This window comes from Triticum dicoccoides, chromosome 2A, assembly GCF_002162155.2.
Source record: "Triticum dicoccoides isolate Atlit2015 ecotype Zavitan chromosome 2A, WEW_v2.0, whole genome shotgun sequence".
Taxonomy (NCBI): Eukaryota; Viridiplantae; Streptophyta; class Magnoliopsida; order Poales; family Poaceae; genus Triticum; species Triticum dicoccoides.
In genome coordinates, this window is record NC_041382.1 from 624249711 (window position 1) to 624262954 (window position 13244).

General features: G+C 39.5%; 1 protein-coding gene across 3 annotated transcripts; it reads right to left on the minus strand.

Moving 5' to 3' along the window:
* Window positions 1-7028: 7028 nt before the first annotated feature.
* On the minus strand, window positions 7029-10878 carry LOC119355829 (photosynthetic NDH subunit of lumenal location 3, chloroplastic-like). 3 transcript variants are annotated; one of them, XM_037622712.1, is made up of 3 exons: window positions 10748-10878; window positions 8032-8314; window positions 7029-7356 (listed from the first exon to the last, which is right to left on the minus strand). In XM_037622712.1, the coding sequence occupies exons 2-3, from the start codon at window positions 8278-8280 to the stop codon at window positions 7249-7251; spliced, it is 357 nt and encodes a 118-aa protein (XP_037478609.1). In that variant the 5' UTR covers window positions 8281-8314; window positions 10748-10878; the 3' UTR covers window positions 7029-7248. The 3 variants fall into 3 exon arrangements, with proteins under 3 accessions (XP_037478609.1, XP_037478611.1, XP_037478610.1); XM_037622714.1 differs by lacking the exon at window positions 10748-10878 and adding an exon at window positions 10502-10576; XM_037622713.1 differs by lacking the exon at window positions 10748-10878 and adding an exon at window positions 8474-8714.
* Window positions 10879-13244: the final 2366 nt, after the last annotated feature.

Consider the following 13244-nt stretch of genomic DNA (forward strand, 5'->3'; position numbering starts at 1 on the left):
AGAGCAGGCAAGTGGGAGGCGAGGGGGCCGAGGCGTCGGAGAGCTGGCGGCCTTATCCTCCTCCCAGCGTCGCCTGCGAGGCGGTCGGGTGGGAGCGCGTCCAGGCGCCCGGTCGGAGGAGCAGTGAGAGGAGGGGATCGACCGCGGGTGTGGGGGGGTGGGCTGGGCCGGCTCTAGTGGCTTGGGTCCAGTGAACAGGGGGCTTGTTTACCTTTTAAAAAAATCCTTTTACCTTTTGTTTACTTTTCTTTTACTGTCTATTAGTTTCCTATTTTGTTTACTAATTGTTTTATTTTTATAAAATATAAAAATAGTACCTAAACTAGCATTACCAAATATACCACTGCCAATATTATTTTGGCATTTAATTAAAATAGTTTGTAACCTTATAACTTGAAAAGGTATTTAATTAATTGTTCAAGTTGCTGTTTTAGTTAATTTAGAGCATTTAAATATTTTATAAAAATGTGGTTTCTCCACCATTACTACTTACGATTTATTTGACACAACCTGAACATTTTAGTTTTAGTTTCTGAAAACTTTTGTTGTTTGCCTTTAATTCAATTTTGAAGTTGGATCGGTTTCGAACTAACGCGAGGTTAGCAACAGTAATCGTGTGACGTGGCACCATTAACGTGCGATTACTGTAGCCTAATTATCCGGGCGTCACACCTACAGGGTGATAAGCATGGCTAAGCATTTCTACTCTACCAAAATTATATACTTCTACTCAGGTGTCAAGTAAATAGGCGACAAGCGGATCAGGGTAATGTGTCAATTGACATGCTAGCTACGAGAATTAAAATAGCATGCACATAGCAACAATAAAACTCAATGCAATTTTGCAAACCATAGGATAAGTATGATCAAAGAAGGAGGCATGCCTTTGTTGTCGAGTTCCTTGTTTCCTTCTTCCTCGTACTGCTCCTCTCCCGTACCGTCGCCTCCTACTCATAGTAACGGCGAAGCACAATAAATAACAAGCAATAAAATCCAATAACATCCAATGAAATAACAATATAGGAAGGATTGGTAGAAAGATGTGGATGGATATGGAGATTTCGAAGGAGGTAGATCGATTGATGATGAGTAGAGGGATTGAATGGATTGGTTGGGTATAGGTTATCCGGACTAAGTAAAACTCGGCCATCATGTCTAACGTTCTAAATAGCAATACGCTAACTAAACTTTAATAATACCCAATGCAAATACTCCGGCTAATTATAAAGAAAAGACAAAATAATGACTGACGTGACATAAACACAAAACAATAACTATCCTATGCATTTGAACGACACGACTCAACATAGCATGGCAATACAAATTTACCCACAAATCAACATTTAGATAAAATCTAAATATTTATAATGGTTAAAACATCAACTATAGAATTTAACAACAAGCGTCTTAAAAGTCAACCAAGCTACTTCCTAAACAAACTCGTTAAGTTACAAAACATCAAACAATAGCACGATCCTAAAGAAATGCTAAAACATAATAGACTCAAATCATGTAGCATATAATTAAAATAATCTAGATACATTTGAAGCAAATGGATCAACAATAATCTAGTCATAGCATGATCAACTCTTGTAACAAAAATCATGCACACGATATAACTCACAACACCACCTAGACTCAATCAAACTAATTTAAACAATAATTCTACAATCGTTCCGAAACTAAACTGGAACATAAATATTGCTATGCATGACAATATCATTTAGAAAGTACGCATGCATATACTATGTTTATGAACAAATAAAAATTATTGCACTTCACTAACATGCATCAAAAATAATAATTGTACAACTAGTTCTAGAAATTCTATGACCAATTCTAATATATACTAGAATCACTCAACAATATTTAGGACAAACCCTAAGCATGCTACGGACATGACAATAAGACATAAATAATTTTGCATGATTACTTATATAAAACATCATACACACTTAATAAAAAAATAACACAATTAAACATCTATTCAAACAAAACAATTAACTCGTTCCTAGCATCATCGAAACAGCCTATGGGTTGAGCATTGGTTTTGGGTCACCGAGTAGTCGTTGGAGATGGAACCGGTGGTGTTGAGCGAGCGAGCGCCGGTGCGCGTCGTCGTCGTCGTCGTTCGAACTCCGGTGATGAAGAGATGGTGGTGAGTGATGCTCCTAGTGACGAGAAGGCACCGGGACACGGATGGACATAACGGACGATCGGCGGGTGACGTCGACGTTAGTCCCGAATAGAGCAGCGGCACGGCTCCATTGTGCGTGCGGCCAATAATTGCCAACGACTGGGAAATGATGTCTAGGAGGTAGGCTTTGGCAAGGGGATTCTGTTGGTGGGAGGAATTGGACTAGGATTCTCACCTTAGGCGACGGTAGTCGAAGAACAGTAGAGATGGGGTTGTATTGCGGGGTGAATTACGAGTGATTGGAAAGGAATTGGAGGATGGGATGATGGGACTTTTATAGAGGTGCTCCTGGCGCACGTCGTGACACGAAGGGTCTGCCGAATGGTAGCCGGAGGAGAGAGATCAGGAGGTGAATGCCATTGTTGGGCCAATAACTTCGTCAGTTACTTGCATGAGATTAAGCGCATCATGAGTGGAGCTATTAGACTGAACGGACTCGTCGTTGAGTGGGGAGTAAATCTTGTGTTGATGATGAATGAAAATGGTGAAGGGATTAATGAGATTTGAAGGGAAAAGAAGAGGTAACCATGGAGGTTTCTTCTCTGTAACATGTACGTGCACGCGTGCGGGAGGAAGGAGAAGAGCCGAGCGGTCCGCTCGCTCGCTCACTCGGCTGGGCCGCTGGCCTGCTGGTTGGGCCTTGGGCCAAGTCTCTTTGGTGGCTGAACACAAAAAAAAACAAAGAGAAGAGATGGCCCAGTGCATACGTGAATGTGTGTGACCAATTTTGGTGCATACGTGTAATAGGCCAACAACGGCTAGGCTAGGATGCACGTATTGTTCAAGGACCAATAAAAGAAAGAGAAACTAAAGAAGAGAGAAGAAAAGAAAATCAATATAATATAATATTGATTTCTTTTATTAGGATTGCTACACGAGGAACCGAAACAAAGACAACTAAAAAGTCTTCAAGAATCCAAGAAATCAAAGTAATAAAAAAAACTTAAATGAAATATTACGAACGAATAAATCGACTCAGGATATTACGGAAAATATTTTCCACCTGACATGTGCTAAATTAATTCCAAACAACTTGGTATTAATTTGAGCAATCTCCAAAATATATAATTAAAGATTATGTTGCAACATCCCTTGGCTTAAAAAAATGAACTCTCGAAAAAAATCAGGATGTTACAGTCACAAGGAGCAGTATGTATATCGATGTTACCTATCGAACAAGATATTGTTGGTATACCTTGGTCTCCTAGCTTTGCCGGTATATTCTCATCAAAGGGATAACTTGTTATCATTGCTACATATTCTTCTAAATACATGTTTCTCTTATAGCTAATGATATCTCGAGTAAACTTGCAAATGTAGGGATTTTCAATACATTAGTAACATGCAAAGAAACTTGAAGATTCTTAATAGTTTTCAAGAAAGAAGCATAGAGTTAATTATTTGAAGGTGGTCTAGCTGCCTTAGGGTAATGAAGTGTTCATAGTGTTACCTTTGTCATTTTTCTTTCTCTTTACCTCTATCTTTAGTCTTCTCTTACATGACTTATGTGTCTTCACTTATTCTTTGGTTTGGAGGTTTGTTCCTCTTTTCTACCGTTGTTTCTTTAGCTTTATCAGGTTCTGGGGCAACCTCTTCCTCATTATTCAAATCAATTGTTTCAACGCCGGACTCAACTTATTTATCATTGTCCTTATCTTCTACGTTATTTTGTGCATCTTGATGAATAGGTTCTTCTGGATCATCATCGTTGTTAAGAAGATCTTCATCTTCTTTATTTTGGTGTTGACTGTCAGCCTTTTCTGCTCCTGTTCTTTTTTGTACAATTTAGGTCCTTTCGGGTCCTGTGTTATTTTACCACTTCGTGTGCCAACTCTATTAAGACAAACATAATTATTTTCATCATCAAGTTGGGAGAGAATTAAAGATTGATTTTTAGAAATTTGCGAGCATTGAGTTTCTATCATGCAAGAATTGTGTATCTAGAATTTCCACGACATGACTAAACCATCTAATTCTTCACAGAGGTAAGATATAAGCTCTTCATTATGATAGACACATGCCCCAGGTCTCTGGTAAAACCTTCTTGGTGATGATTAAATCTACTTATCGCCTCACTTAGCTCATCTTCCTACTCATAAAACTAAAGAGATCTATTTTTCTTGTTTAACTTACTCAACAGGTTTACCTTTTCTTGAGTTACCTTTTGGAATTCCTCCATGTCTTCAATGCGGTAAACTTTTCATGTGAACTTAGTAGGATCCTCAATACTCCACTACTCTTTAGCAGTTATGATCTTTTCTATCAAAGCTTTTTCTGCTTCCAAGGTCAAGGACATAATTTTTTGACCTACATTCATATCAAGAATGGATTTAGATTCATCGTTTATCCCATGATAAAATAAGTGTAGTATAAGATATTCAACAAATTGATCTTACTAAAGTACCTCCCCCAAGATTCGTATAAGCTCTCCCTGAGTTTTTAATCAAATGTTAATGAGGTTAGCTCTTTTCGGAGTTTGCTATCTTGGAGAAAGGGGGACAATTAATCATGAATTTCTTTGCACAAGCTTTCCAGCAGGTGATGCTGCAATATGGTAGTTTGTTATACCATTCTTCAGCCTTGTTCTTCAAATAGAATTTGGAGAGCTTTAGTAAGATCAATTTTGTAGGCACATCTTTAATTTTAAAAGTACCACACAAAGCGTCAAACATCAGATGTTGCTTGAGGGTCCTCCTCTTCATCTCTTGTAAAAGCATGCTTTTTCAGTTCATTGATTAGTTCACAATCAATTAATACTCTCAAAGAGCTCTCAAAGCGCAGGTGAGAACTTGCCCAAAATCAAAGTTCCTTCTTTTGGCTAAAATTGATAGGATCTTGATTCGTTTCCTTCCAAAATTATATTTTTCTGCACAACATATGAAAAACGGGTTTTTTCTGTCTTGAAGGATTAGCATTAGAAATATGCAATAAATGATGAAGACCCGGTGGAAACCACGTCAAAACCCTCTACTAAGTGGTAAAGGGCCATCAAACAACAACTTGACAAACAATTACAACTGAAATAATCATATAAAAACAATTAGGCAAATTTAGATTAGATCCAAATATAGAAACACAAATTTTATGGTGAGTTAACTTTTTTCAGATCTTAACTCATCAAGTGGTGCAGTGTATGCTAAGTGTGGCATAAGTTTTATAGAAAACTTGAGTATGGAAAAATCCCTGTCTTGTGTTTTATTCTTTGTATTTCATTATGTGGTAGCAAATGAACCAGACACTAACACAATAAGCACAGAGATTCAGACCCTACTAGTTCCGTCATTACTCCCTCCGATTCTATTTTCTTTGCGCATAAGAACCAGCCCGCATACCAAGGAGGGCATAGCTGAGCTTGTTTTAGACTGTTTTGCCCCTGCGCCGATCACAAGAAAACTGACATGCAATAAATTCGCTCGTGAATGCATTGGCCCTTCTCTGCATGCGCCCGTGGCCTGCTTTGCATGCCGCTAGCCTGCCCACTAATTTCTCTCTGTACATGCAACGGATTGGCTCACGCATGCACTGGATTAGACCGGAAAAGCAGAATGGAGGGGTAGCATGGGAAGGAAGGGCTAAAAAAAAGGAAACGCGCAGACTATTGCGGGAAAAACTGAAAAAACTTATATGCAAACAAAATAGAAACAGAGGGAGTACATATTAAGAGTATAGTCTTCTGATATTGTTGAATATGAAACGGTGAACACTCTGTTAGAGTGCTTTTTCTAGATAAATGTGTCGATTTTAGATGGCATCTTATGTTTTACGGTGTCAGTCAACTTGAAAGTAAGGATACTTTCTTGGTAGAGCTTTCTCATGTCTGCCAAGCTAGTTAATTACATCCTTTGTGCGCATTGAGTGATCTTCATCATGGGTTCCATGTCCCATGTTTCATCTGGTGGGAAATATTGACCCTCACCATATTGAAGGACCCATTGTGAAAAACTGCACAAGTTGTCACTACTTTTACTTGGGTCTTGTAAGGATGGAATGGCTATTGTAAACAAATTTCTAACCTTTTTTTTACGCGACAAAAGCCCTTTCAACTGGTCTCCTCACATAAGAGTGTCTTAAGTTGAAACTCATTAGCATTTTGAGGATTGTTCCCTTTAGTATACTCCTCCATGTGGATCTTGTACCACGATATGGTGGAATAAGCACGGCCTCACAGCATTACCCCACTTCAAGAAGGTAGAGTTTTCTTATAAATAGCAACTATTAGCTAGTAAACTCTAGTTTATTCTTGCGACATAGGTTTCAGATGAAATGCAATCGCTTGCTATTATCCTGTGATATAGGTTGACATAGATCTCCTGAAATGCAGAACAGATGAGAGATCAAACCGAGGGACCGACACCGCGTCGGTAAATCACTACTCACGCCCACCACAATGCATCATTGCATTACAATGCAATATTTGAAATACAAAGTTGATTGATTGACTATTGCAGACTTTTTTGCATGTCTGAAGCGCAACGATGATGAATATCCACATTCAGCGTCAAGAGGAAGGTCAGCAACATAACAATAAATAATAATAATAATAATAATAATAATAATAATAATAATAATAATAATAATAATAATAATTCAATCACATGGTGGAGATAACGTGAAGGCATTGCATTGTAACATCACGGAAAGGCCCCGAACGCCGGCTTGCACAATGCAAGGTATACCTAGTGAACACGCCAGCTTCACGGCGCAAGCATACGCAGCAATGTGCCTTTTTTTAAGAAACAGGAAGCGAGCCCTGCTTGGTAGCCACACTCCAGGAGGTCTTTTACCACCGTGCTAGACGCAAGCAACATACAGAACTGAAAACAAAATAAACTTGACAGGAACACCTCAATCCATGGGGCAAACCAGACACTAATCATTTAGTTTGCTTCGACTCCACAGCCGCATAACGATATGTACATAACATAACCATCCAGGAGGCCTGGTTTCCCTCATGTTGGCCTATCCCCTTTGTACAGGTTTTTGGGTAATTTCTTGCTTCCAAGAAATGCGCAGCTCCCAGATCTTACAGCTTTCTCAGCACGAATGGCAGACTAATGGGACGGCCCAAGGGCGGCTACCACCTCGCGAAGAACATGAGCTGTGTCGCTGTAGCACACCTGCACCAGGGAGGCGCTTCTGTCCTTCACCGCATTGCCCAACTGCCATTTGCACAAGGGCATCTTAACTCGGTTAGCATAAAAAACATACAGTATTATGCTAAATTGCCCAGATCGTTGTCACAAGTAGCCGCCAAACAACCATTTTGTAAAGTTGACCAGAGACTAGTCTACATAAATATTACACTGCAGAAAGCCAAAGAGGACTAAGTGCACTTGACTGAGTTCCTTATACTGCTGATGAACAAGCACTTTGAACTCTATTAGCGAAAGCCCGGTCACGATCCATAACAACTTCCGCCAACGCAAAAGGAAACAGGAAAAAGGTGAAAACGACTTGCTTAAGTGGGGACAGTTATCCGTTATTATTATATGTATTAAACATTTCCGTCAAAAGATCTGTACTACTAATTAAACATCCATAAGATCAGAATAGTCCACATAGGCTGCTGCAACATGAACAGAACCACTTTTATACCTCATACTAAGAAAATGTTGAGCTGTATAGCAATCAAAATTCAAATAATCTGTCTCTTAGGACGCAATTGTAAATTAAGTTCACTTGAGATGCTGAGGCATTTGTGAAATTTGAGAATCAAGGGCATCCATGAACTCCAGTAACTTGTGTATGTATGATTCATCATGTTAATTTGCAATGGAATAAGGCATGCTTTGAGCCGAAGGTTGACCAAACAAGGGGAAGAAAGCAGTCATCACCTCGTCCATGAAGTAGAAGAACTTGTTGGCTAGGCCGGTGAGCGTCTTCTTGCGCTCATCGCTCTCACAGGAGGAGATCACACGGCTGAGGTCAATATACAAGAAGGTGGCCTTCAGCCGGAGGTCCCTCCCAACCAGGTCCCATGAGTCTTCGTCTTCAATCTCCAAATCCTCCTCCAGCGAGAAGAGTTCGATGGCGCAGTTGTTGATCCGGCAAACACATCCCTTCAATTCAGTCCCAAAATCCATCGGTAATTTGTTCTGCTTCCTCTGGCCCCGATTTCTGTATGAAAAAGATCAAAACCTATCAGTCCATTTATAGATAGAATAGGTAGTATTCAGAAACGAGAGGAGGACACATGAAGGAGAAGTGAAAGGAAACTGCTAATTCTTGGACACTAAAGAAGCAGCAGGTGTCGACAAGTGCATGAAAAAGACAAACCAGATTGGTCAATGGGAGGATACAAGATGGGTCAGTGGTGACGCGCTTGAAACGCAGAAAAGAGGACACGTTTAGGTAACAGGTGCCTTGCAGCCTTGAAGGATTGGAGAGCAAGAGAGGTGGCAGCAGAGAAAGCCATAAGAAATTGCAGACGGACAATTTATGAGGGTAGTCGTATTAATACAACTAAACTCCTGCCACCAGCCAACCATAAGTCTTCTCTTTTTTCTCTGAAGCAACCAATGACAACAACAACTCAATATGCAATGTTTTTTGCCTTTTCCATTTTAGCAATAAGATTATTTATCAATTCGCTGGGAAAGAATAAAAATTCAATGGCCGGGTAGCAGGAAAGATCAGAATCATAGGAGTGGGCCAAGAGATTAGCTCAGAATAATCATAAATAATTTTATACAAAAAAATAATTCAATACACGCACTTTCACTAATAAGATAATCCACATTTGAACATGCAAAGAATATGCTAGTCTGTTTTAAGTAAGTGAGCTTTCTCGTGTATTCCTAAAAACAATTGTACAGAACATCCAAAAAATGAGGGCGTGCACGATTGTGCTCGTCTGCTAAAGCTCGGAATATCTTTAAAATGTCCTTTTTATCCAGACAATGATATCTTTTTGAAGTTAAAAGCTTAGTATATATGGAACTTCTATGAGAAGCTATCCCGGAAGAGCCCAGCGGTAGTTTTAGCCTCTAAGGCAGTTACGCGTGTTCATCTTATGTGCATCTTCAGATGTAATTTCTATTGCTATTGCAAAAGTGTGACAGGTAAGAAAAAAGTAAGCATAGTAAGTAACGGCAAACATTTTCCTAGTTTAGTTTGTATTCACTTTGACCAAAAACCATCACTAAACAATCAACTCAAGCAGCCTTCCTTTCTCTACTATCCACTCCCCATACCTTTCAAGAATGTAAGAAGTGATGACAGAGAAAACTCTGAATTACATACGTTCACTGAGAAGCTGAGTTGTGGGTCCTACATATTTTCTTTCTTTTTTTATCATGGATTTTACATATTCTTCGGTCACTCTCCGAGTTTTGCGAATAGTAAGAGGATGGAGGCAGACAAAGATAGCAACTGATAGCAATAGCTTCTGAAAACGAAAGCCGAGGGGCCCAAATGTGGTTCGCTTCTCTCTTTTCCCCTTTGCCTCCATACATGGGCTGGCCACCTAAAAATTCACTGCTTAATATCTCTATATACATAGAAAGAGATAAATCTTTTCGAGGTTGGGAATTGGAGTTTTGACATGTTTAATATAACCCTATGATGAATTTACAAGAAGATGGCTGTGGCGGGGGCTGAGGAAAAGTAATGCCACCGAAAAGCAATGGAACAAAAGAAACAGTGCTACAAATAAAGGGGAACAGGACAGATATTTCCTCCAAGTTGCAGAGACGGAAAGAAATCCACGGTACCAAGTAGAGTAGAAATTTAGGAGCATCGTATACGACCCGTCGGCCACATTTATTTCTAATAACCTCTTCAGGAATTCCCTACTTTTCCTCATAAACGAAAAAACATTTGACTCAGTCACGCAACGCCGAGATTTGAAATTTGAAACATGAAGTTCAGGACGGAACTGAACAATGGAAAGGGGTTAAAGTAGTATACGGTAGTTAAAAAGGCAATAAACAGCCGAGGACAAGCAGTTTCCTTTTCCACTTTACGCCGATCAGAACACAGAGTGCTTAGATAGGATCCGAATCAGCTGCTCCTGAATCAATAATCCGGGGTTGAGAAAGGGAGGGGGGCAGGAAAGAACAGAGGAATCTCAGATTCCCCCTGCATTACCGATCCACACCCCCATCCCAAATCCGATCCGACGTTTAATCTACAGAGGAAATCGCTCGCCTCGGATTCTTCCCCGCCACTAAACCGCGGGCAATCCGAGGAAATCTAACCAACTAACCAAGGAGATGAGATGAGGGGGCCTCCGCTCTTCCTTGTTCTTCATGGAGATGCTCCACTGATCCCCACCCCGGCCCACCCCATCTCGAACAAACTGACCTTTTTTCTGTATATTAAACACTTGATCGATGCGATCGAAGTCAAGATTCACCCGAGGATCACAGTGCTCGTGTCCTGTTCCTCTCGAAGCAACAGTAAAATTATACGACCTATAATGATGATGATTCTCCTAAAGGGGCTGATATTGACCGCTGTAACTTGAATTTATTAACCCAATTGTTATACTCCAGTAAGAACTAAGCCAACGGAAGCAAAGCAAGAGAGGAGCATGGCTCGTGTTTGTACCTTGCGTTCCTTTCCTGCCTTTACCAGTTTACCCGGCGCCGCGTGACTACTCTCTCTCTCTCTCTCTCTCTCTCTCTCTCTCTCTCCTGGCCCTGGGTGCTAAGCAAAACGGAAGCAAAACTGGCCCCGCCTCTACGGTTGGTTCTACCTGGCCGTAGCCGTGTCTGGGCGTTATATACACGCGGCCGTGACCTCAGTGGCGCTGCATGTGGGCCCGCTGGTCTTTGCTGAACTCTGATTTGGAATTGGCTGTTGTCTTGCTTTGGGCTTCTCCATCTACAAGCTTCTACTGCCTCCGTCGCAAAATATAAAACGTTTTGGTAGGCTAAAATGGCCTAACAAAACGTCTTATATTTTAATGGAATGAAGTGCATCGTAGGTCTCTAAACTGTTTTAGAAGTGTCATGTAGGTCCTCAAGCTATGAAAATCGACATTTAGATCTTCGGAATGTAGTAAATGTGTCATTCAGGTCCAAAAATTGTCCGATCCCGCCTGACTGGTCAGCTAGCGCCGTTGACTCATGACACGCCGAACAGGGGGGCGCAAGGTAACGTCCAGTGACTGAAATATGCAAATAAATTCCAAGGAATGATAAATGCACTTCACTCAAAATAAACTCAAACTCATGGTTTCAAAAAATGTTAGCATATATGGAAAAAATGTTCGCGACTTTAAAAAAGTGTTGCAAACATTAAATTTGACAATGTGTTCGCGAACCCTAAATTAATGAACATTTAAATTCATGATTGATACATTTGAAAATGATAGCGATATTTTAAAGTTGTGAACATTTTTTACTATTCATGAACATTTTTTGAAACCTTGAACATTTAAATTAATGAACATTTCATAAAGTCATAAACATATTATCAAATTCATGAACATTTTTTTAACCCCGAACATTTTTTGTAAATCTGTCAACAATTTCAAACCAGGAAAAAAATATAAAAATTTCTAACTCTTTTAGAAAATAATAAACATTTATTAAATTTATGTAAAAAAATCAAATTCATCATTGACGGACATCTTTTCCATATCCGCGAACATTTTTTGTGTTTCGTGAACATACTTTCAAATTTATTGTTCACGAACAATATTGGTGGTTAGCGCACATATTTTATGTTCTTTTAAAATTTATCGTTTGCAAACATTTTTTTAAATCATGGATATTTTTTCCAAATTCATTGTTTCTGATTTATTTTTTCAAATTCATCGCTGGTGAACATTTTTTAAAGCCGTGAACAATATTTGTAGTTCGCAAAGATATTTTCAAATTTATTGTTCGAGAATACTTTTTAGAATTTGCGAACATTCATTTCGCATTCGCGAACATACTTTCGAATTTATCGTTCATTAACATATTTTCTGTTCCAATAAAATTTATCATTCGCAAACATTTTCTTGAAATCACGAACATTTTTTTTTCTAAATTCATCATTCGCAAAGTTTTTTTCAAATTCATCGTTTGCCAACACTTTTTTAAAGTCACGAACATTTTCTCATATATACAAACATTTTTATAAACTAATGAACATCTTCTAAAGTCATGAACATTTTTTCATATTCAAGAACATTATTTGAAATCATGAATTTGAATTTCTTTGCATATTTCAGTCACCGGACGTTACCTTACAGCCCCTTGTCCGACGTGTCACGGGTCAACAGCGCCAACTGGCCGGTCAGGTGGGGTCGATTTTTAAATGCTTGCTGCACTTCGAGGACCTGAATGCCGATTTTCATAGTTTGAGGACGTACATAACGCCCCTAAAATAGTTTAGGGACCTACAATGCATTTCACTCTTTTAAAACAAGGGTGGTATTCTCATATCAAATAGCTTTGGCATTGTTCTAAGAAAAAAAGGATGAATTGGCATTGTTGATTAGTGGATTTTGCAACTGTATAAACTGATGATTCACTCGACTTGTGTAGTACCTGTGATGGTGATTGATTTGGCCATCGATTAGCACGCCTAAGTTTTTTTTATTAACAGTGTGTCCGCGCTCGCACTTGCGCAATGTCCAGAAAGGGGTCCAAACACTTTAGGTCTTTTGTACGCGGTCTTTTCCTATATTTCTGCAAAAGACTGTTTTGTTTTCAGGACTCGAACTCATGACCTTACAGTCACAAGACATCAACTTTACCGCTGCACCAAAGCTTCCTTCACCAAGCTCCAAATCCAATGAAAAAAAAGACGGGAGTATTCAGCAATTGTGATCACCTGTTTGACGGGCGAGGTGTTCTAGGAAGTCTTGCTATGCCGCACCACCACGACCTCCGTGAACTCGCTGCCCTTGAATGTGGAAGAGGACAACATCTCTAAAGCTGTAGCGAAGAGATTCTACCACCTAAATCATAGAATGATACTAGTAGGAATTTAAGAGGAACTTTCATGAAAATGAAAATTGGCCTACTTAATTTCCATTCTTCTTCCCTCCTCAACTTCTTTGCCTTCCAATCAAACAATGGATTGTATGGCTCATACCCCTAAAACTATC